Source organism: Prionailurus viverrinus, chromosome B4 (assembly GCF_022837055.1).
Source record: "Prionailurus viverrinus isolate Anna chromosome B4, UM_Priviv_1.0, whole genome shotgun sequence".
Taxonomy (NCBI): domain Eukaryota; kingdom Metazoa; phylum Chordata; class Mammalia; order Carnivora; family Felidae; genus Prionailurus; species Prionailurus viverrinus.
In genome coordinates, this window is record NC_062567.1 from 93,133,594 (window position 1) to 93,154,934 (window position 21,341).

The 21,341-nt window shown below is 40.4% G+C and overlaps 1 protein-coding gene across 3 annotated transcripts in view; it reads left to right on the forward strand.

Moving 5' to 3' along the window:
- LGR5 (leucine rich repeat containing G protein-coupled receptor 5) overlaps nt 1–21,341 on the forward strand; it is a 135,734-nt gene that overhangs the window by 56,052 nt on the left and 58,341 nt on the right. For all 3 annotated transcript variants that reach the window (XM_047866956.1, XM_047866957.1, XM_047866958.1), the window contains exon 2: nt 5,317–5,388. In XM_047866956.1, coding sequence (XP_047722912.1) covers nt 5,317–5,388 — 72 coding nt within the window. The remainder of the gene's footprint in view (nt 1–5,316; nt 5,389–21,341) is intronic.

The following is a 21,341-nucleotide window of genomic DNA, read 5'->3' on the forward strand; positions in this document are numbered from 1 at the left end:
GGGAGTAAATTGAGCAATCACAAATAACAGGATTGTGCAGCAGTGTTGAGAACCCACAAAGACCATGAATTTATAGTCACTAATCTGCACATTTGTGAGTTACTCTTTTCTAGTAGCACTCAGTACCCTGAGATAGTAACAGAAAAAATGAATTATGGTGTTTTCCCTGAGCTGGAATTTTTCCAGGAGAAAGAAACAAAAGACAACGGACCAGGGAGTTGAGGGTGTTGGTGAGGTGGCGATCCAAGTGACCAATGTGTGATCTAAGCTGGAAAGATAAAACACTGTGTCAGAAACACAAGGGTATGTTAAGCTAGATCTTAAATGGGGGCAAGGGGGGTGGGGAATTACAGGAGCAGGAATTTGGAAATCGAGAGGCTAATGTGTTCTAGGGAAAGAGAATCACATGTGTAAAGACAGATGCAAAGGGGAACAGCAAGACTTTCAGTGTAGAGGAAAGTGCATAGAGGAAAGTGACATAGAATCAAGATGGAAACATACATTAAGCCAGATTGTGAAGAGCCAAAATAGTTTAGGCATTCATTCCTTTAAGAAACCTGGAGCCAGCAGAAGTTCTCAGATTGAGGAGCCCCCGATGACCACAGCTATGCAGGTTGTGCCCCGCACAGGGACTCCTCCCGTGGGGCTGAACTTCAGGCCAAGCTCTGCTTGCAAGCCATTCACCTTGTTCTGTTGCTTCAGTGCCAAGAAGAGGCTCTTTCCTGTAACCCTGCTCTAGATTTCCAGACACGGGCATTAACACAGCATCGACAAGAGCAGGGTCAGAGACAGGGCAAAATGGTTGAACATATTTGACCATCTTGTCACAATGACTCCTCCACATCTTATGAAATCTTTGTCCATAGTGACCACTTTTTCAAAATTAATTCCAACATCTTGGCAAAAGATGAAAAAATTAAAGAAATCCATTACATTGTTTCACAAATGTTAGGAAACTGAATCATAGACAAAACGAGGTGCGAAATGCGGCCTCTTTTTAAAATAATCGTTTAAAAAGTAAATAACATACAGGTTTAGAAATTGTTTTAAGACCACCTCATTTGCTGCTAAGGTTATATGTGTTCCAGGTGTCAGAAAGACCAAATACGAAAAAAAAAAAAAAGTTTAAAAATAATTTAAGTAAGAAACGGAGTATTTTTGTACAGAGGTTTAATGTTGTTCTCATTCTGTCATTTTTAACTAAAAATTGACATGAAGGCACGAAGGGCATTGTTGATTAAAGAGTGGTCCTAACCTTCCCAGAACTTGACTGTCTTTTTACTGATCCACAGCAGATAAGAATTTGAGAGTAAAGGTTTACAAACTTTTATAGTAATTGAATAATCTATGTTGAATCCCATAGCAAAATACTGAGTCTCCTATTTTGTGCATTTTAGGGTTTTTTTGTTTCCCTTTTCTAGTAATTAATTTTATTATGTCTTTTTAAAAATTATAGATCCACAGCAAATTCAAAATTTTCTAGATGGGTGATGGGTATTAAAGAGGGCACTTGTGATGAGCACTGGGGTATTGTATGTACGTGATGAATCACTGAATTCTACTCCAGAAACCAATATTGCACTGTATGTTAACTAAAATTTAAATCTAAAAAAAATAAATAATTGGTCTTTCACCATGGATAGTTTGGGAAGCACTGAGCTAGAGGACCACTATTCCATTTGACCATCACTGCAAAGATGATTACAGAATGAAAAAAGTAAATGCAGACAAGTTCCTTTTTACCTTACCCACTTTGAATTTATATTTTAAAGGCCTATTTCATTTTACCTTAGATTGTTGATATTCAAGGCTGTTTTCTTCTATAGGCTTATATGCATTGCTTAGAAACTCTTTAAAAGAAAATAGCCTTAGGGGCGCCTGGGTGGCGCAGTCGGTTAAGCGTCCGACTTCAGCCAGGTCACGATCTCGCGGTCCGTGAGTTCGAGCCCCGCGTCGGGCCCTGGGCTGATGGCTCAGAGCCTGGAGCCTGTTTCCAATTCTGTGTCTCCCTCTCTCTCTGCCCCTCCCCCGCTCATGCTCTGTCTCTCTCTGTCCCAAAAATAAATAAATGTTGAAAAAAAAAATTTAAAAAAAAAAAAAAAATAGCCTTATTAGAAAACAGGTGGTAAAGGACTGGTTTAGCAGTATTTGCTCATTTTCTAAGTGGAACTCCAACATTGGGTAACACCAAGAAGTTATTCTTCATTCCTTTTGGGAAAAGGAGATACTCTTCTTTTTAAGAAGTAAATTAAGTCACCCTCTTTTGATTGGAAGCAGCTAGCGTAGGGTCTCACACTATTAATGTAGTTTAGTTTCCTAGTTTAAATACAAGGAAGTCTGCCACAGGGAGATCAATTCTCCCAAGATCATGCAGCTAGTGAATGGGGAGGGCCAGATTCAAACCCAAGACCCTATACCCTGACAGTGCTTGCACTCTTTCTGCTGTTCTGCCATAAAAAGAGTTCTGGTGGGGGACCCTGAGAGTGAAAGCTTATACAAGCTTCACTTCCAGGAGCCTGAAATAGGATAATAAATATTAAAATAATGTGGAGTGTTTTTGAATCTCCTAAATATGTAAATTTCCTTGTTCTATTTAGAGCTTTCTGCATATGGACAAGATAGATGTTTATCCCAAACTGATTTGCACATCACACAGAAAAACATAAGCGCAGAGGGAAGTTACCCATACCAGTTGTCTTGATGAAACTGGTTTAATCCGGGCTGCTAATAAACATGCTCCTAAAACAAACCACCTTGATTCTTTTAGGAAATAAGTGAGATATCAATTAGAAATGAGTGAATACCTGAGAAATATCAAGTCATCGCAGAAATTACATGGTCCCTGTGAGGAATTCAGAAACCTCATTGATTAGTTTAACACATGTCTGTTCAGTGAACTAAACTTTGCTGCTTCAGAGAAGTATCTGCACCACAAATTTAAACTGCTAATCAATCATTTGGCACTATTATCTAGATGATGCCAGAAAAAAATCCAGATGTTTAATATATGGAAATACAAATTTTTTAGTGAATATTTTTGGCATTGTTTAGGTTTTTTAAATTTTTTTAAACAACTTTTTTTTTAATGTTTATTTATTTTTGAGAGAGAGAGAGACAGAGCACGAGCAGGGGAGGAGCAGAGAGGGAGACACAGAATCCGAAATAGTCTCCAGGTTCTGAGCTGTCAGCACAGAACCCAAAGCGGAGCTCGAACTCACAAACCGTGAGACCGTTGACCTGAGCCAAAGCCAGACGCTCAACAGACTGAGCCACCCTGGCACCCCTTACATTTTTTTAAATGTTTATTTATTTTTGAGACAGAGCATGAGTCGGGGAGGGGCAGAGAGAGGGAAGCACAGAATCCAAAGCAGGCTCCAGGCTCTGAGCTGTCAGCACAGAGCCCAACAGGGGGCTCCAACTCAGGAACCGTGAGATCATGACCTGAGCCAACGTCGGACGCTTAACCAACTGAGCCATTCAGGCGCCCCGGAATTGTTTACTTTTAGCTCGAGAAAATAGCATTTTACTCAGCTATATAATTGTTCAGTAGCAGACACTAAAAGTTATCATTGTTTTTTTACCATACTCTAAAACATGTAACTGAATATTTTATCTACCTGTACATACTAGTGACTTTGTAAAGAGTAAATGATCAGTCCCTCAATTCATACCATCAATGATTAAAAGTTAATATTTGATAAAGGAACCAAGCAATCCATACTGACATCAACTGGTTAGGCGCTATGGGTGTGGCCACTTAAATAAGAAGGATATTTTTAAAAGCTCGTGGGTGAAATGGGTAAAGGTGGTCAAAAGATACAAATTCCAGGGGTGCCTGGGTGGCTCAGTTGGTTAAGCGGCTCAGGTCAGGATCTCACGGTCCCTGAGTTCGAGCCCCGCGTGGGGCTCTGTGCTGACAGCTCAGAGTGTGGAGCCTGTTTTCTATTCTATGTGTGTGTGTCTCTCTCTGCCCCTGCCTTGCTCACGCTCTGTCTCTCTCCCAAAAATAAATAAACGTAAAAAAAGAAAAAAAAAAGATACAAACTCCCAATTCTAAAATAAGTAAGTGCTGGGGATGTAATAATGTACAGCAGGGCAAATATAGTTAACAACACCATATTTTTTATTTGAAAGTTGCTAAAAGAGTAAATCTTAAAAGTTCTCATAATAAGAAAAAAAAAGTTCTCGCTATGTGCGGTGATGGATGTTAACTAAATTTATTGTGGTTACCATTTTGCAACATATACGTATATCAAATCGTTATGTTGCACACCTAAAATTAATACAATGTCATATGCCAATTAAATCAATTTTTAAAATACCAAATAAAAAGAAGCTCATTGTCTCCTCTAGAGGTAAATTTTAAGTACATACACCTGATCTGAGATTATGATGAATTCTGAATATAATCTGAATCTTCAGGTTTGACCAATGGGTCATTTTTAAAGTCAACCTGTAACTGACTGGTATATAAAGTCTTAGTTGGTCTCGATGACAATCTGTCCAGCACTCGGTCTTTTGTCCTGTCAGATACAGACGGCGTATATCAGTGGTGCTGTAGAGTTATGTGGGAGACAGTAAAGAAATAGAAACGTAAAAACAGAATGAAATCTAATTACACGGAGTTTCCCTTAAAACAAAAATCGATTGAGTTCTGCCCAAAGTGGCTTGTTGTTTCCTGTGCCAGGAACTACCGTGCAAGCCCAGCAGGAAGTGTGCTCCAGAGCAGGATCACATTACACCCTTGTTTTATGGTTCATTTCACTTATTTAATGCAATCTGAGAACCTGCAAAGGGAACATGTTAGAAGGAGGGAATAGGCTTTTTGTCTTGTTTTGTTTTTTTAAGTTTCTTTGAATCAAAACATTTGTTTTTACAAGGTGCTTATAGCCCCACAGAAGCAGGACTTCCAGAGTTGCATGGTGAAGACATTTCTCTTTGTCACCAAATTCAAAGCAAGTCATGAGGTTGGGTTATGTCTAGGGTTGAGTTATGTCTGTTTCCTTTGCTGTCCTACTCACGTAATTTTAAACATGAAGTATTGCAACCAGGCCCAAGAATGGCCTAAATCATTTTGAATTCACATAAGCTCCTCCTAGGATCTCTAATTTGATAGAGAGACCAAGGTGGTCTGGGGCAGGGGCGGTGGTAGGGCAGGAATATATTTCAGATGCAAAATAGCGATTCATTTGTCGAGCAAAAAAATGAGTTTGGCCGTATTGCTTGAAAACGTGTGAACTGAGCAGCCGGATTTCCTTGTGGTGGCATTCCTTGTGTGGACACCGCTCCTCACATGCTGTCTGTTTTCCTCTCCAGAGACCTCAGTATGAACAACATCAGTCAACTGCCCCCGAGTCCCCTGCACAGTCTCCGCTTCCTAGAGGAGTTGTAAGTATCGCCGTAGTAGTGATGCGTCCAGTCAACACTGCGCACATTCTTGTGTTTGCCTCTCATACTTAACTGTGGGAACCAGATAAAACAAGGCAAAAAAGCTGTCAGCACCAACAATTTTGGCACATGAGGAAACACTTACTTGGGAGGGGAGAAAAAAAAATTGCCTGTGATTCTGGAAATCAACTTATAAAAGAGTTTACCATGACGCTACAACTTTCTAAGGTGAGACTGAGCCAAACAAATTAAAATTTTAAAACAAAGGCTGTTTAAAAGAGCTGGATGTCTCTTTGGAAATAGTTAAGCAGCAGGATATTAAAAGTTTGAATACTCGTTCATGTTTATTAAAATAGCAAGTAAAGCTATAATCAAAACCAAAAACTGCTGCTTGGTTTGGGTTGTGACCGGGAGAATTGGGTCCACATTCCATAGCACCAAAACTTCTTGTCCTGATCACTTTTAATTACTATTTTCCTACTTCTTCATTTAGCTTCCCTCAAGGCTTGAACAGAAAAACATGAAATCCACAGAGGACGTCAAACTGGGCTCTCCCAAAGTCACTGTAAAAAAAATAAAAAATAAAAAAGGAGGAAGCTAAAATTAGCTAATGATACACAGAGGAATCTTGATTAGGTCTAGTAATCATTTTCCAGAAGACAAAAAAGAACTGTATAATCCAAAAATCTGCATTTAAAAATTCATTTGATCTTCTTACCCTATTGAGTGATGGAGACTGAGGGAGTGAGGTGCCATCTCAGTCTTCATGAAGAAAGTTTGGCACCATCATTAGAGTAAGTCCTCTGACTGTTAATTAAAGGAATTGTTTAGGCAGTGACCTCTTTTGAAAAACTTCCTTTATAAATCCTAAAGTCAGGGTCCAATCTGGAGAGTAATTTAAATGGTTGATGCACTGGGGCGCCTGGGTGGCGCAGTCGGTTAAGCGTCCGACTTCAGCCAGGTCACGATCTCGCAGTCCGTGAGTTCGAGCCCCGCGTCAGGCTCTGGGCTGATGGCTCAGAGCCTGGAGCCTGTTTCCGATTCTGTGTCTCCCTCTCTCTCTGCCCCTCCCCCGTTCATGCTCTGTCTCTCTCTGTCCCAAAAATAAATAAACGTTGAAAAAAAAAAATTTAAAAAAAAAAAAAATAAATAAATGGTTGATGCACTGCATGATCCGCCACGGGAAGTGGAAAGAATATTCCATCGTAACCAAATTACACTATGTCGATTTTTTCCTTTTTCAGGAGGATAATATTCTCACACTTCCCTAAGGCTTTTCTCTTTATTTTTGATGGCCTTACATTTTTGCAAATGCTATTGTTTTACTACCGAAAGTTGAATATATGTCCAGATTGTTTTCCAGAGTTACAGTGGGGAAGCTCAGAAGATGGGATTGTACAGCAAGTTTTTATCGTTCAAAGAATGGGTTTTCAATCGGGGTTTTCCAGCTCCTCTTTTCCCGTCTTCTTTTTTCTCTCTGACCATTTCCATTGCTAAAAATTAACCTTGATCAGGGCTGAGACCTTGTCTAGCTTAGTCATGGCTTGTATGTAATAAATAATCAACACATTTTTGGGGTGCTCGGTTGGTTGAGCGTCCGACTCTTGATTTGGGCTCAGCTTGCGATCTCACAGTGGGATTGAGCCCCGAGTTGGGCTTTGTGCTGAGCTCAGACCCCGCTTGAGATTCTCTCTCCCTTGCTCTCTGCCCCTCCCCCACTCATGCTCACACACACTCTCTCTCTCAAAATAAATATTTAAAAAAATAATCAATACATTTTTGATGGATGAGTAAATGAATTAATGAACAATGAGAAAGCAAAACATGTAAAAAGAGCTTCTCATACAAGTTAGCTGCCTTAGAAAAAAATAACAGATGTGGTAGACAGTAGCTAATATTTCTAAAGATAACCTTTAGCAAATTTTGATTAGTGGTTTTTCCTCATTTCCATCCTTCTCATCTTCCCTTTCTCACCCTAATTAACATACGATGCTTAGTCCTATTTTCCCCTGTATTTCGAAGGTGTGCATTTCCTATGCTTTTCTCTTTAATTTCCTTACACTATGAGATGGCACAAGGCTTCCATTCCGTGTCAACATGCACCTCACCTTTAGACCACAAACTGAATCAATAAATAATTCACTTCCCTAAGGTCTTTGTTCAGTAGAATTCCTCCCTCAGTGACCAACTCATTCAAAATAACTCCTCATTCTTCATGAGGTGAATGTTAATTCTGTTCCAAGGCCGGTTTCTCAAAAGGTAATTGAGGAAAGTCAGGGGGGAAAAAATAGGGAAGGAACTACCATTTGAAAAAGATATTTTTTCTATATTGTCTTATTTTGATATCTGGAAACTCCATTAAGTGTCTTGACTGTGGAATCATGGGATTTCAGAAATAGAAGGGACCCTTAAAGGACTATTCATTCTAGTTTTTCATTCTGTCCTGGAATGCCCTCTATTGAGTTGGCCGACTTGCAGAATGTAAAAGCTAGACCACTTTCTCATATATAATTCTATGTTGTATCTGACTGATGTTTTGAAGACATCATTATTCATTTCATGGCAAAAGGGGATAGTTTTTATAGAACCTGGAGAAATGATCAGCTCTGTTTGGTTTATTCTTTTGTTCCCAAGGCTAATTTTAGGGTGTTGTGTTTAAAACAAAACAAAACATAGCAAAAAAACAAACCAACAAAAAAAAAGCACCCATTTTGCAGAGTATTGTGATTATGCCTCTGGTATGTTGCTCATAATTTCATTAGACTTAGGTATGTTTAAGTCTGTATTCTCTTCTAGAGTAGAAGATCTTCAGAATAATAATGTAATTATAATGACAACAATAGTAGCTTACTCTGTTCAAAATTTTTCCACTGAATCCTCCTAACAACCCCATAAAAGTAGATATTATTGTTATCCACACTTCGTAGATTAAAAAAAAAAAAGAAAAGATGAAGTGCAGAGAAAATAAGAAACTTGTCCAAGATCATGAAGTGGTAAGTGTCAGGGCTAAAATTCAAACCCACCTTTAAAGCCACACTCAGAAGGTAGAGGAAGTGGTAGGAATTGTACGTGATTTGTGCGTTTCTTTTCCCCAGTAGTACCTAGCACAGTGTTTTGCACAAAACTGTTATTTAAATTGAGTTTTGTAATCATAGGTCTGTCATATGTCTGTGTCTGTCTGTGTATATGTGGAGGAATGAAATAGAGTAGGAGAGAGATCTGTCTGCCCAGCTGGGAGAGATTGGATATTCAGGTTATCAAGTCACTACCATCACCGATTATTGGCTATGGAGAAATGTCATCAGAATTTTCAGATGTAGAATTGTCAGAGTATCACCAATTTAGCACTGCTTCATAGGTACAAAACCTTAGTGACTATTTTTATATGTGCCTGCATATGCTTAAACAGCATGTTTATATGGTATTCTACCTGAATCAACAAATGACAACCATGCAGCTGGATACAGACATTTAGATATCTGGGGTGTGTGTGCGTGTGTGTGTGTGTGTGTGTGTGTGTGTATCTTTTGTTATGACAGTAGAGCACTGTTCTAAAAGTATTCCTTCATTCAGTTTATTCAGCTTATCTCTGGCTTTTTCTCTTTATCTATTAAATAAGAAGGTGTTACGGATACTATTAATGATTTTAATAAAACTCTCACCACAAAACTCAATTTTTAAAAATCACTATTGATAAAGGCAAGTAACCACTCTTCCTGTTCACTAATTACCCAACTTATCATTTCCCTAGTTTAATTCATTTAATTATGTTGTGAACTATGTAGACAGCCATGATTCATTCCTCATCTGGAGCTTAGCAAAGGTGTTGCAGAATCAATAAAGCCTTAATGGTACTCCCTGACTCACTGTTTAGAAATATATGTATATTCTAACCCCAGAAAAAGTGACTACCTGAGGCAATGATTTAAGAAGAATAAAGGTCCTCACCATTGATGAGTTCCTTTCCCTCCTGACGTTCTAGAATGTTTGCTACTTGTGCCACATATTCAAGTCTTATTTATGAATGTTATTTATTTTTTTTAACTCTACGCAGTGACTGGACATGCAGAGGCCAAACGTCCTATTGTTACAAAGAGAAAGAGAGCGGGCGTCTAGCTGGCTCAGTGGGTAGAGCATGCGACTCTTGATCTTGGGGCTGTGAGTTCGAGCCCCATGTTGGGTATAGAGATTACTTAAAAAATAAAATATATTAAAAAAAAAAAAAACAAAGAGAAGGAGAGCCTTCTTCTTTTGGAAAAAAACAAAAACATGGTATCTGAGTGTGGCGAGGCTGTGCTGTGTAGGGAGAAAAGGGCAGGATTTAGAGGCAAAACCCAGGTCTTGTCTCTGCACTACCTGATAATCCACTTGATTTCACTGGGTCTCCGGGGATAATGGCAAGAGCTGCCCCGCCTGTGCTTTGAGATGTTTCTGAGAATTGAATGAAATGATAATGAGAGAACTTTGGTAAGCTCTCATTCACCTGTTGAGCTGTGTTAGTAAAATGAAAACACCTTCAAGAAGAGTCCAACCTCTTTCTTTCCTCTTTCAAAAGCCTGACTTTGCAGTAACCCAGGGATCCAGGACTTGGGAAGGAAAAGCTCTTTCAGGGGCGCTTGAGTGGCTCTGTTGGTTAAGCCTCCAACTTCAGCCCAGGTCATGATCTCACAGTTCGTGGGTTTGAGCCCCACGTCAGGCCCTGTACTGACAGCTCAGAGCCTGAAGCCTGCTTCAGATTCCGTGTCTCCCTCTCTCTCTGCCCCTCCCCTGCTCACGCTCTGTCTCTGTCTCTCTCTCTCTCTCTCAGAAATGAATAAACACCCAAAAAAAATTTTAAAAAAGAAAGAAAACTTTCAAACTCTCAAACACAATCAGCGCAGAATAGTTCTTTCCCAAATTTAAACATCCTGAACGCTAATTGCATTTCTCTCCAACAGTGTCTCTCTCAGTTCTGTTGATTCAGTTCTATTAGGGACTTATGTTAATGTTTGCTATTTGGACAAATTAAAGATTTGGTACCCAGAGTGTGGTTCAGATGTTAGGAGCTAATGGCAGAGCGTTCCTAATGCTGACATCCACAAGTCCCATTAAACTTAGATTAGTAGTTTGATGAAACCAGAGGGGAAAATGAACTGTTACCATTTTAAACAGTGTGAGCTGAAGGCCTTTGTTTCCGAGTAGTATTTTAAAATCTTTCCAGATTCTAATGCTATTGGAATCAAATACTCGATTTAGCCGTCAAGGAAACATGAGAAGCACTAGGGAGGTCTGTTTTTAAGTTACTATTGTTCCCTGGAACTGCTTGCTCATATTATGGTTGGCCTTGAAGAATCTCTATATAAATAGTAGATACCGATTATTGTAGATGAAATTTGTAATGAGAAATACCACCAGACTTCCTGAAAGCACAATCTACGCTTGATACTTCTACTTCCTCATCATGGGGCTGAAAATAGTGAAAGCTGTCCTGCCTGTCTTTTGAGATTTTTTCCCGAAGATCAAATGAAATAATGATGAGAGAAGTTTGGTAAACTCCAATTCACATATTGGATGTGTTAGTAAAATGAAAACACCTTCATGCCCATGAATAATCTTCGTGCCCCTTGGCTTTGTCACAGTGTTCCGTCTCTTGTCTTCATGGATCTGGCAAATGATTAAAAATGCTGCCTCTTTGAAACTCACTTTCTCTAATGTTACCTCATGGCAATTATTTTGGTTCTCTTCCAAACGTCTATCCATACAGCTAGCGGTTGCGTAGCTATATATGTATATATGTATATGTATGTATATATATGTCTATATATATATTCTTATACATGTCTATATAAGCTAGACATTTAGATATCTGTCCACGCGTGTGCGTGTGCACGTGTGTGTGTCCACGGGTGTGCGTGTGCTCACGGGTGTGTGTATCTTATGACAATTTGGGCAGTGTTCTGAAAGTGTCCTACCTCTCTGGCTCCTCCCCTTTTTCTCTTTAGCATCCTTCCTCCTCCACCCCCCCAGCTCCTATAAAAGGTAGACATTCCCCAGATCTCTGCACTTCTTTTTATTGTCTCCTTTCTCAGGTACGTTTTAGTTTGTTCATTCAATACGTGTTTATTGAGTTACTGGGAACATAAGAGAGAATAGGACTTGCTATGGTTCACTCAATTGTTCAACAAGTCCCCGCCATAGGGGAGCTTAACAATCTAGCGGGGGTGACAGATTGTACATGAGGACACTAGCACCTGAGATATTTGATGATTGGAACAAAAGTGATGAAGAGCACAAACACAGGGAGAGAATAAATGACAAGAGAAGACAAAGAGGGAAAGTCTAAAAAGAGGATATCTACACTGAGATCAGGAGGATGAGGGGATGGTGGTGGTCCTAAGAGCTGGAATAGTGTTTCTGCCAAAAGAACAGTGTGAGTGGAGGTCCTGCGGTAGGAAGAAATGTAATGTGTTTGCAGACATGGAAGATCGCTGTGGCTGCTACAGAGGGAAAGGGAGGGGGACTGGCATGGGATGAGGTTGGAAAGGAAGGCAAAGATCAGATCACACGGGACCGATGAGGCTGTGTATAAGAATTAAAATAAGAGCAATGGAAAGCCACTGGAGGGTTGTGTACAGCTAGTAAAATAATAGGATTCATGATTTTAGAAGATTTCTCTGACTTCTGTATGCAAAAGAGATTGGAGAATTATAGAAGCAGAGAGACCTGATAGGAGGCTACAGACCCATTAGGAGACACCTGCGGTTGTCCGAGAAGGAAACCCAAAAGCTGAACCATTTTTGTTAGGTAGACAACCACCACATCAATGTTTCTGGTTCAGATTTCTTTTTGTCTTTCACTGCTGACCAGCGGTTCTCAAAATGTGGTCCCTGGACCTATGGCATTGACACCCCCTATGAATTTGTTAGAAATGCAAATGCTTTGCCCCATTCCAACCTATTGAATCAGAAATTCTGGGGATTAGGCCCAGGAAACCGCAGCTAACAAGCTCTTCAGGGAATTTTGATGCATGATAAATTTGAGGACCACTACTCCGGGCCAGTGGTTCTCGAATTCTGGTGAGATCAGAATCATCTGGAGTGCTTGTCAAAACACACATTGCTGAATCCCACCACAGCGTTTCTTCAGCAGGTTGGGAATAGGAGGGGAAGATGTCAGGAATTTGCATAAGTAATCAAATTCTGCTAGTCTAGGGACTAGCTAGTCTAGGGACCATACTTTGAGAATCCTCGACTAAGTGGCACTTCCATCTACCCCACCAATACTTTAAAACTTGGCAAGCACAGAACCAGATTTATGCATCCTGCCCCCCAACAAGCTTTTTCTCTTGCCTTTCCTGCTTGCCATCAGCATTCTTATTATCCAAACTTGTGATCATTGTGTCTGTCACTCCTTTTGTGTCCGTCACTCTTTCTCTCTCACCCCCTAGTATCAGCCATTTTCCAGATTCAGAGTTTATAATCCCACACTCTTTTCCCATTTGTTTACTCTATTTCATCACCACATAGTTCAGGTTCTTATTGTCTCTTCTGGATAATTATTAAAATCCATTAACTAACCTCTCCTAATTCTCCCAACAAGTAATGGATGAATCATCATCTCTGGGGACGGAGATATAAAGGCCTCTAGTTGACCTTATCAATATTAAACTGAGAATTATTTCAGACTTTTCCGCCTTTGCATATGCATTAGAATCACCAGAAGCATTTTGAAATTTTTTTAAGTTTATTTATTTATTTATTTTGAGAGAGAGTGTGCAAGGAAGGGGCAGAGGGAGAGAGAGAGAGAGAGAGAGAGAGAATCCCAAGCAGGCTCATGCTCATCGAGGAGGAGCCTGACATAAGACTCCATCTCACAACAGTGAGACGCTCCTAGACCTGAGCCAAAATCAAGAGTCAGATGCTTAACCAACTGAGCCTCCCAAATGTCCCTCACCTTGAATGTTTTTAAAACTATTAATTGCTGGGGCTTATTCCCAGAGATTCTGATTTAATGGGATTCAGTGGGGACTCAGACATTATTTTTTAAAGCTCTAGAGGTGAGCTGAGACCCACTGGGATATATAAAGCATCACAGTGCAGCAAGATAGTCAGGGACTCATCAGTTGATTGTGGGGACCTAAAGCAATGTCCAAAGGTGAGAGATGACTCTGAGTAAGGCTATGAGATTAGGTGCCAGAAGACGGGGGAGGCACAGTCAGTGAAACGGGAAATTCAAGGGGAACAACTGATATTTTGGAGGCAGGGGATGCCTGGTTCTGGAGAAACTAGGTGTAAGGTGCCAGTGGGACATCCAAATTGGGATGTCATTAACACAGTTGGAATATGAGTCTGGAGCATGATGAGTCTGCTCTAGAAAGAATGACTAAAGAGTTGTTTACAAAGAGGTGATTTTTGAAGGTGCTGGAGCAGACGAGGATCTTGAGAGAATGTGTAGGCTCTGTGTTTCCCAGTTTAAAATCATCTGGGCTGCCTCTTTTAAAATGCAGTTTCTTGAATCCTTCCCCTTAGAAATTCTAATTCACTAAATCTGAGTGGGAGCCTGGGGATCTGAATTTTTTGTAGCTTCTCTGGAGATGGCAATGTATACCAAAGTTTGAGCACCACCAGACAGAGAAAAAAGAAAACGTGTGAGGACAGAAACTTGATGAGAATTAAAAGAGGGGCTAACAATAAGAAAGTGAGACCACTAGTCATAGTGGTGAGGAACGATGAGGTTGCACAGGATCTGGAGGGCAATGGAGGAATCTGAATAAGAAGCAGTGAGCACAGTTTCCTTATGGCCTTAACCCCAGTGATGCAGCCATTTGTGTCCTTGTGTTTTTCCTGTTTTAGATTGATTTTTCCTGGCCAACCTAATCTCCAGATCAAGTAATGGTTAAAAACCAAGTAATGGTTAAAATCTCAAATTTTTAAGCCAAAATGCTATGTTGAACCAAATTCTCTTTTGTAAACTTTTCTATATAAGCATGAGCAAATAACCTGTCTGTGACTCATTTTCCCCTTTGTAAAAGGTGAATAATCATGTTGTTTAATATGGTTTTTATAATAATGAAATAGCACAATGTATATAAAGTACTTCAACACTGCGCCTGGAACTTGCAAATTGTTTAGTAAGAGGTAGGTACTGCTAGCATGCCCCAAAGCACTATACGTGGCATATTGAAAGTACTCAAAGAAATGGCTGAATTTAAATTTGATGTGTAATGAAGAAGGCATATTCCTCAGCTATTTCTGATCTGGTTGTGTGACTGGCCAGCCATCTTGGAATAATTATGCCAGACCTAAAGCCACTGTAGCACAATGGCCAACTGTCTTTAGAGATCAGATCAAATGATCAATCAATAAATATTGATTCAGCATCCCACTGTGTGTAGGCAATAAGATTATTGGTCTTAGGAATCTATAATCAAATCAGGTAGACTACAAAATAAAAGGTAGAAAATGAACCTTACAGATAGCCTTGTATAGAATATGTCCTATAGGAAAGATGACTGTAGACTGAGGGAATTAAGGGAGGTTTCACAAAGGAGTTAGTATTGTACTCCACTAGTCTGTGGTTAAAGAAACCATAGGGCTCTATGCCCACTGAAGTATTCTCTATTGCCCTGAAGAGTTCATTTATTCATTCCAGTGGTCTTAGCCTTTGAACCTTGAAATCTGAATATTTTTACCCTATCTAATAATGAAAGCAAAATGGACAGTTCAAAAACACATAGTTTAAAAAAGGAACGTTTTTTTTACTGGATTTGACCAATTGGATATGCTTAATTTACTGGGGGGTGGGAAGGAGACCACATTTTTTTGAAAATCACAACTTCTTGAGGCATATTAGGGAAGACACTTATTTCCTCCAATGGGAAGAAAAACAGTCGATGGAATTTCATACTCCTTACATCCAAGGCTGCCAAATGGGCTTCAGCAAACCTTACCAAAGATGAATGCCAGAGGGTTAAACTCTAAGCATCTGGGCCTTTTCACTGGCGTGGGCATCTCATAAAAGAAAACCTACCATGGTGAGCTTGGCCAATTACGATGATGATGCATTACTGCCAGCAGAGAGATCAGTAGATTACATCTGACTATGAGTTTCATCCTATTTTTGTCAAACTCTTCATATCACCGAGACACTTGTCTCCTTTAAGAATAACCCAAAACGACACTTATCAATGGAGTGGCCCCCAAAACAGCAAGAGCACTTACTCACTACAGTGGAGTCATGAATAACCAATCTGAATTGACTATAATGTTTGTATTCATGAATTTATCTTTTAAAAGTCATTGATTACAATATTATTATGATTCTTCCTACCTTTATTTTTAGAAGAATTTCTTCATATGAGAATATTTTGATACATCGTACAGGAATAAGAGACTTCATAGATTTTATGTTTAAGTGATAGTGTAACTACAATTATTCAGGTGAATCACAACTCAGAAGAGTGAAAAGAAATCCAGAAATAGTAACAGAGTCCCTGGAAATTAATATCATAAAATCACAGAGAAAGAAAATAGTACCAGAAAACTGGAAATCAGCAAGTGTCATCCAGATCTTCAGCATGGGAAGAGGGGGAAACTACTACCATTAAGCCTGATGTTAGCCCTCACCAATTTTCTAGGACAAATTAATTTTGCAAGTAGAGAATGTGTATCATCCAGGTCTCATGTACTTTGTAAAAAAGTTGAAAAATAAAGCAATAATTTCTCAGAGCCAGTACGAATTTGCTAAGTAGTCAGAAAAGTCTTCTTTTAAATCATAAGGGTTATCATATTTAAGTTCATCCTGCCCTGATTGTTTAAGTAGCCCTGCTGTTACAGAGCTTCCATGCACCCTCAGAAAAGACTAGATCACATTTAAATGATAAGGGGAAAAGGATGTTTTTGATTTTACGTGAAACCTGTCTGAGCTTTGGTACTTTTACCTACAAAAATGTGGAAAAAAAAAAAAAAGGGGCGCCTGGGTGGCTCAGTCGGTTAAGCGCCGACTTCGGCTCAGGTCATGATCTCACGGTCCGTGGGTTCGAGCCCCGCGTCAGGCTCTGTGCTGACAGCTCAGAGCCTGGAGCCTGTTTCGGATTCTGTGTCTCCCTCTCTCTCACCCTCCCCCGTTCATGCTCTGTCTCTCTCTGTCTCAAAAATAAATAAATGTTAAAAAAAAAATTTTTTTTAAATAAAAAATAAATAAAAAAAAAAAAAATGTGGACAATAATAATCTCTGATCTACCTCCTGATGTAAAATATGGAAAAGTGCTTCTAAAATGTTAGTGACATAAAAATAAAATAAATTGTTAATGACATGTCATAAAGGAAGCTTACAATAAACAAGAAGAAAACAGCAGGGTAGAGAGAGGATGAGGGGGATAGACGGAGGGTAAGCAGGAAACGCACGTGTACCAGAAAAACAATTTGAGGGCAGATAAAGACCATTGTGAAAAAACTTTATCATTTTAAAACAATAAGTGAAATGAGGCCTAGGAAGGTTAAGAGGCTTTTTTTAAACCTCACAGCACACTAATGGTGAGAAGGAAGAAAACTGAAAAGGGAAAGGAAAAAAAAAAAAAACAAGAATTACACGGCAAAATATTCTCACAAGAACTGACCCAGGAGGCCTGGTAGAACTTGCCAGGTCCTCTCACTAGCTCTGGAAATGCTCCTCTGCCTTTGGAAGTCAGCCCGGGAAGCCCATATTAGACCATGGTTCCTCGCTCGGTAATTTCCCTGAGGCTGTCAATCAGCAAGATTAAGCCCTCCCACTCCCCATGCACACCCCATTCTGTCCACATGCCTGTCCCTCTCCAGGCCAACATCCAGAGATGAGAAATCAGGAGAAGGACCAGATGTGACCTCTGATTGCTTTGCTTTCGTCCTTCTGTTTTTCACAAAATGAAGCTACCCAAAACAACAACAAAAATCCTTTAGATTTCTTTACTTAGGGATTCAAATTACTATAGAGATTAAAAGAAACATACACTCTCAAAGATTTTTTTAAGTTTTTTTTTCTTTATTTTGAGAGAGAGAGAGAGGGAGCACAAGCGGAGGAACAGAGAGAGAGGAAGAGAGAGAATTCCAAGCAGGCTCTGCACTGTTAGTACAGAGCTCTACGCAGAGCCCAAACTCACCAAGCACTAGATCATGACCTGAGCCAAAATCAAGAGTTGACCACTTAACTGACTGAGCCACCCAGGTGCCCCTCAGAGATATTTTAATTGGTGCTTGAACACCAAAACATCTACTTATTTGACTTACGTGAAGAGGAATGTGTCTATTATTAAAAAACTTGGTTTTTTTTCTTTTTATGGCAACTGAGTCAGTGAAACTAACGATAATGGGACAATATGAGTCTTATATATGGAGCAGTATCTTTAGGAATAGACATGTTCTCTATATCATATAAAAAGATATAGTTTTCCTTATTAAGCTGTATCTTATTATAGAAATGAAGATGATGGGAGAGATATTCCCATGAAATAATTTTAGAAACAAGAAAAAAGAATCCAACTCTCAGACAAACGGTATGTGGGTCTCTGGGGTTGGAACATAGTTGCCAGAGATTTGTTAGTTCAAATAGTCACAAGAAAGATTTGTGTGCAGTTCTCGTTATTCAAGTATTCATTGGAAAGCCTTTTTTCCCCTATAGTTAATATTTATTTAATTTTAGAATTACTAAAAACAACCCACATAGTAAAGAAATAAGAGATGGATCCAATGATTTCCTTAAACTGTTGTTTTTGTCAATGAGATAGATCTTCCAGCAGCCCAGCAAATAGTTGATGGTGCATCGTAAACTCCTTTGCTTTGGGGCGCCTGGGTGGCTCAGTCAGTTGGGTGTCTGGCTTCAGTTCAGGTCATGATCCCACAGTTCGTGGGTTCAAGCCCTGCATCAGGCTCTGTGCTGACAGCTCAGAGCCTGGAACCTGCTTCGGATTCTGTCTCCCTCTCTCTCTCTCTGCCCCTCCCCTGCTCACACTTGTCTCTCTGTCTCTCTGTCTCTCAAAAATAAATAAACATTAAAAAGATTTTTTAATAAATAAAATAAATTCCTTTGCTTTAACACAATAACACAGGTTCATGGTTCCACGGGTTAGTTCTGAAAGTCCTTGCCCAGAAAAGAAAAACAGTTCATGAGAAGTAAGCTAGACTTCAGGAAACATAACACAAAGTTATTTACCCTAACAATAATTTAAACTAGTAAGATAAATGAATAAAAAGTTTTTGCTTTCTCCTTTTCATGTCCAAAGTCAAGGTGTCAGGAACCATCAAAGCTACTCGATGACACTGGACACATTAGCAGCAGTAAGAGTTAAGCATTCATTTGAAAGCTCTGCTCTAGAACTCAGAAACGTACTGTTGACATTATGACTGTAAGCAGGGATAGTTAGGGACTTTTGGCCTGAAATAACCGGTATTAGTCAGCTCAGTGTGATTAGCTAAGTCAAATGTGATCATCAACCAAGCTGAGTCTTCTTTTTTTTTTTTTTTTTTTTTTTAATTTTTTTTTTTCAACGTTTATTTATTTTTGGGACAGAGAGAGACAGAGCATGAACGGGGGAGGGGCAGAGAGAGAGGGAGACACAGAATCGGAAACAGGCTCCAGGCTCTGAGCCATCAGCCCAGAGCCCGACACGGGGCTCGAACTCACGGACCGCGAGATCGTGACCTGGCTGAAGTCGGACGCTTAACCGACTGCGCCACCCAGGCGCCCCAAGCTGAGTCTTCTTAATTCAACAAGCAACTCTTAGTTGTACACAATTCATTTACTTCAGTATTACATGTAGGACTTTGGATAACTAATCAAATGCACATGAGTTAGATGTAAAATATAACCATAAATATAAAATGTTGCTCCTTTTCGCTGCCTACATTTTGTCCTGACCCTAGTAGTTACCAGGTTGGCACCAAATCCCACCACATCCGGCCACCTCTGGCCCTGGAGCACTGCACCAGCACCTCCCACCTGACCTGCTCCGGTGGCCTCCTGTGCTTCTACTCCATTCTCCCCTTTAATAGCTCCCACCGGAAGGACCATTTTAAAACATAGATCTAATCACATGCCCTCTCCTGGTCAGAGTCCTTACCTCGCCCTCCATAGGCCTGTGTGAAGTGGCCCCAGACACCTCTCCAACCTCATCCCTGCCATTCTCTCCCTCTCTCATTCCTCTCCAGCCATGCTGGCCTCCTTGCAGTTTCTGGACCACACCAGGCCCACTCCCACCCCAGGGCCTTTGCACTACTGCTCCCTTCACGGAGATACCTATGAGTCTCAGACCTCTACCGAAATGCCCTCTCAGCAGAGAGGTGTCCTTGACCATCTTATCTGAGATAATAGCCCATCACCCTCCACATTGCTCTCTATCCTGTTGACCTTGATTTTCTTCTCAGGGTATGTTTTGTGTGGTAGTATTCCTTTGTCTTTTTGTTAATAATGGCTCTCTCCAGGGTGCCTGGGTGGCTCAGTCGGTTGGGCGGCCGGCGACTTCGGCTCAGGTCATGATCTCGCAGTCCGTGAGGTCGAGCCCCACGTCGGGCTCTGTGCTGACAGCTCAGAGCCTGGAGCCTGTTGCGGATTCTGTGTCTCCCTCTCTCTGACCCTCCCCCATTCATGCTCTGTCTCTCTCTGTCTCAAAAATAAATAAACGTTAAAAAAAAATAATAATAATGGCTCTCTCCACATTAGAAAGTAAGCTGCATATATAAAAGCAGAGAGGGAGGCAAACCATAAAAGACTCTTTTTTTCTTTTGATTTTTTTAATCTTTATTTTTGAGAGAGAGAGAGAGAGAGAAAGAGAGACAGCGTGCTAGTGGGGGAGGGGCAGAGACAGAGGGAGACATGGAGTCCGAAACAGGCTCCAGGCTCTGAACTGTCAGTACAGAGCCTGATCTGGGGCTCAAACCCATGGACTGTGAGATCATGATCTGAGCCAAAGTCGGATGCTTAACCAACTGAGCCACCCAGGTGTCCCATAAGAGACTCTTAAATACAGAGAACAAACGGAGCGTTGCTGGCGAGGTCTTGGGTGGGGCAATGGACTAAAGGGGTGAGAGTTATTAAGGAGGGCACTTGTTTGGGATGTACCCTGGGTGTTATATGTAAGTGATGAATCACTAAATTTATTCCTGAAATTATTATTACACTTTATGTTAACTAACTTGGATTTAAATTTAAAAAAAGAGGAGGAAGAAGAAGAAGAAGAAGAAGAAGAAGAAGAAGAAAGCAAGTTGCATGAGGTCAGGGGCTTTCCCCATCTAGTGGTCAGTGCTGCATCTCTGTGCCTACAGCAGCGCCAACACAGAGCAGGCCCTCTCTACTTACTGGATCCAAAAAGATTGCTTGAAGGAATGATAAAGTAAATGCCTTCCCACTTTAGCACGAAGAAACACGCTTTAGCTGTTAGAAACACAGCAACACGCAGTGGCTGTGATAGTTCAGGTGTGCCGGCTGCAAGCTAATGATACAAGGACAAAAGGGAAATGAAGCAAGAAGGGTGAATGCTAAAGTTTGGAGCAGCTTTGCAAACGTGGTTCCTCAAGACCAGCATCTAGATGAGGTCTCTAGACAGCAGAGGTTTACAAGCCTTGCCAGCTAAATTATCCTTCAGTCATGGACTTGTTTGCAAAGGACAAGGGATCATACCGATTCCGTTAATCAGCCAAAGTAGACTTCAGGGCTAGGGGACAGCTCCACTCTGTAAAGTCATCCAGGGGCTCAGATTCCTTCTGTCTCTTTTGCTGTTCTTGTTTTGCCTTCTTTGGAGTGCTTTCCACACCAGAATCATTAATGCTGTCTCGCCAGTACCACTTCTGCAGGAATATCCTGTAATCAACAAAATTGGGGACAAGCAAACTCCTTTCAAGGAGGTGACACAGTAGTTTTCACACATCACTTTTGATCATAGCCAAACTTGGTTGCATTAATTACCATGTTTAGATACAAGGAAGGTTGGGAAGTGTAGTCTCTGG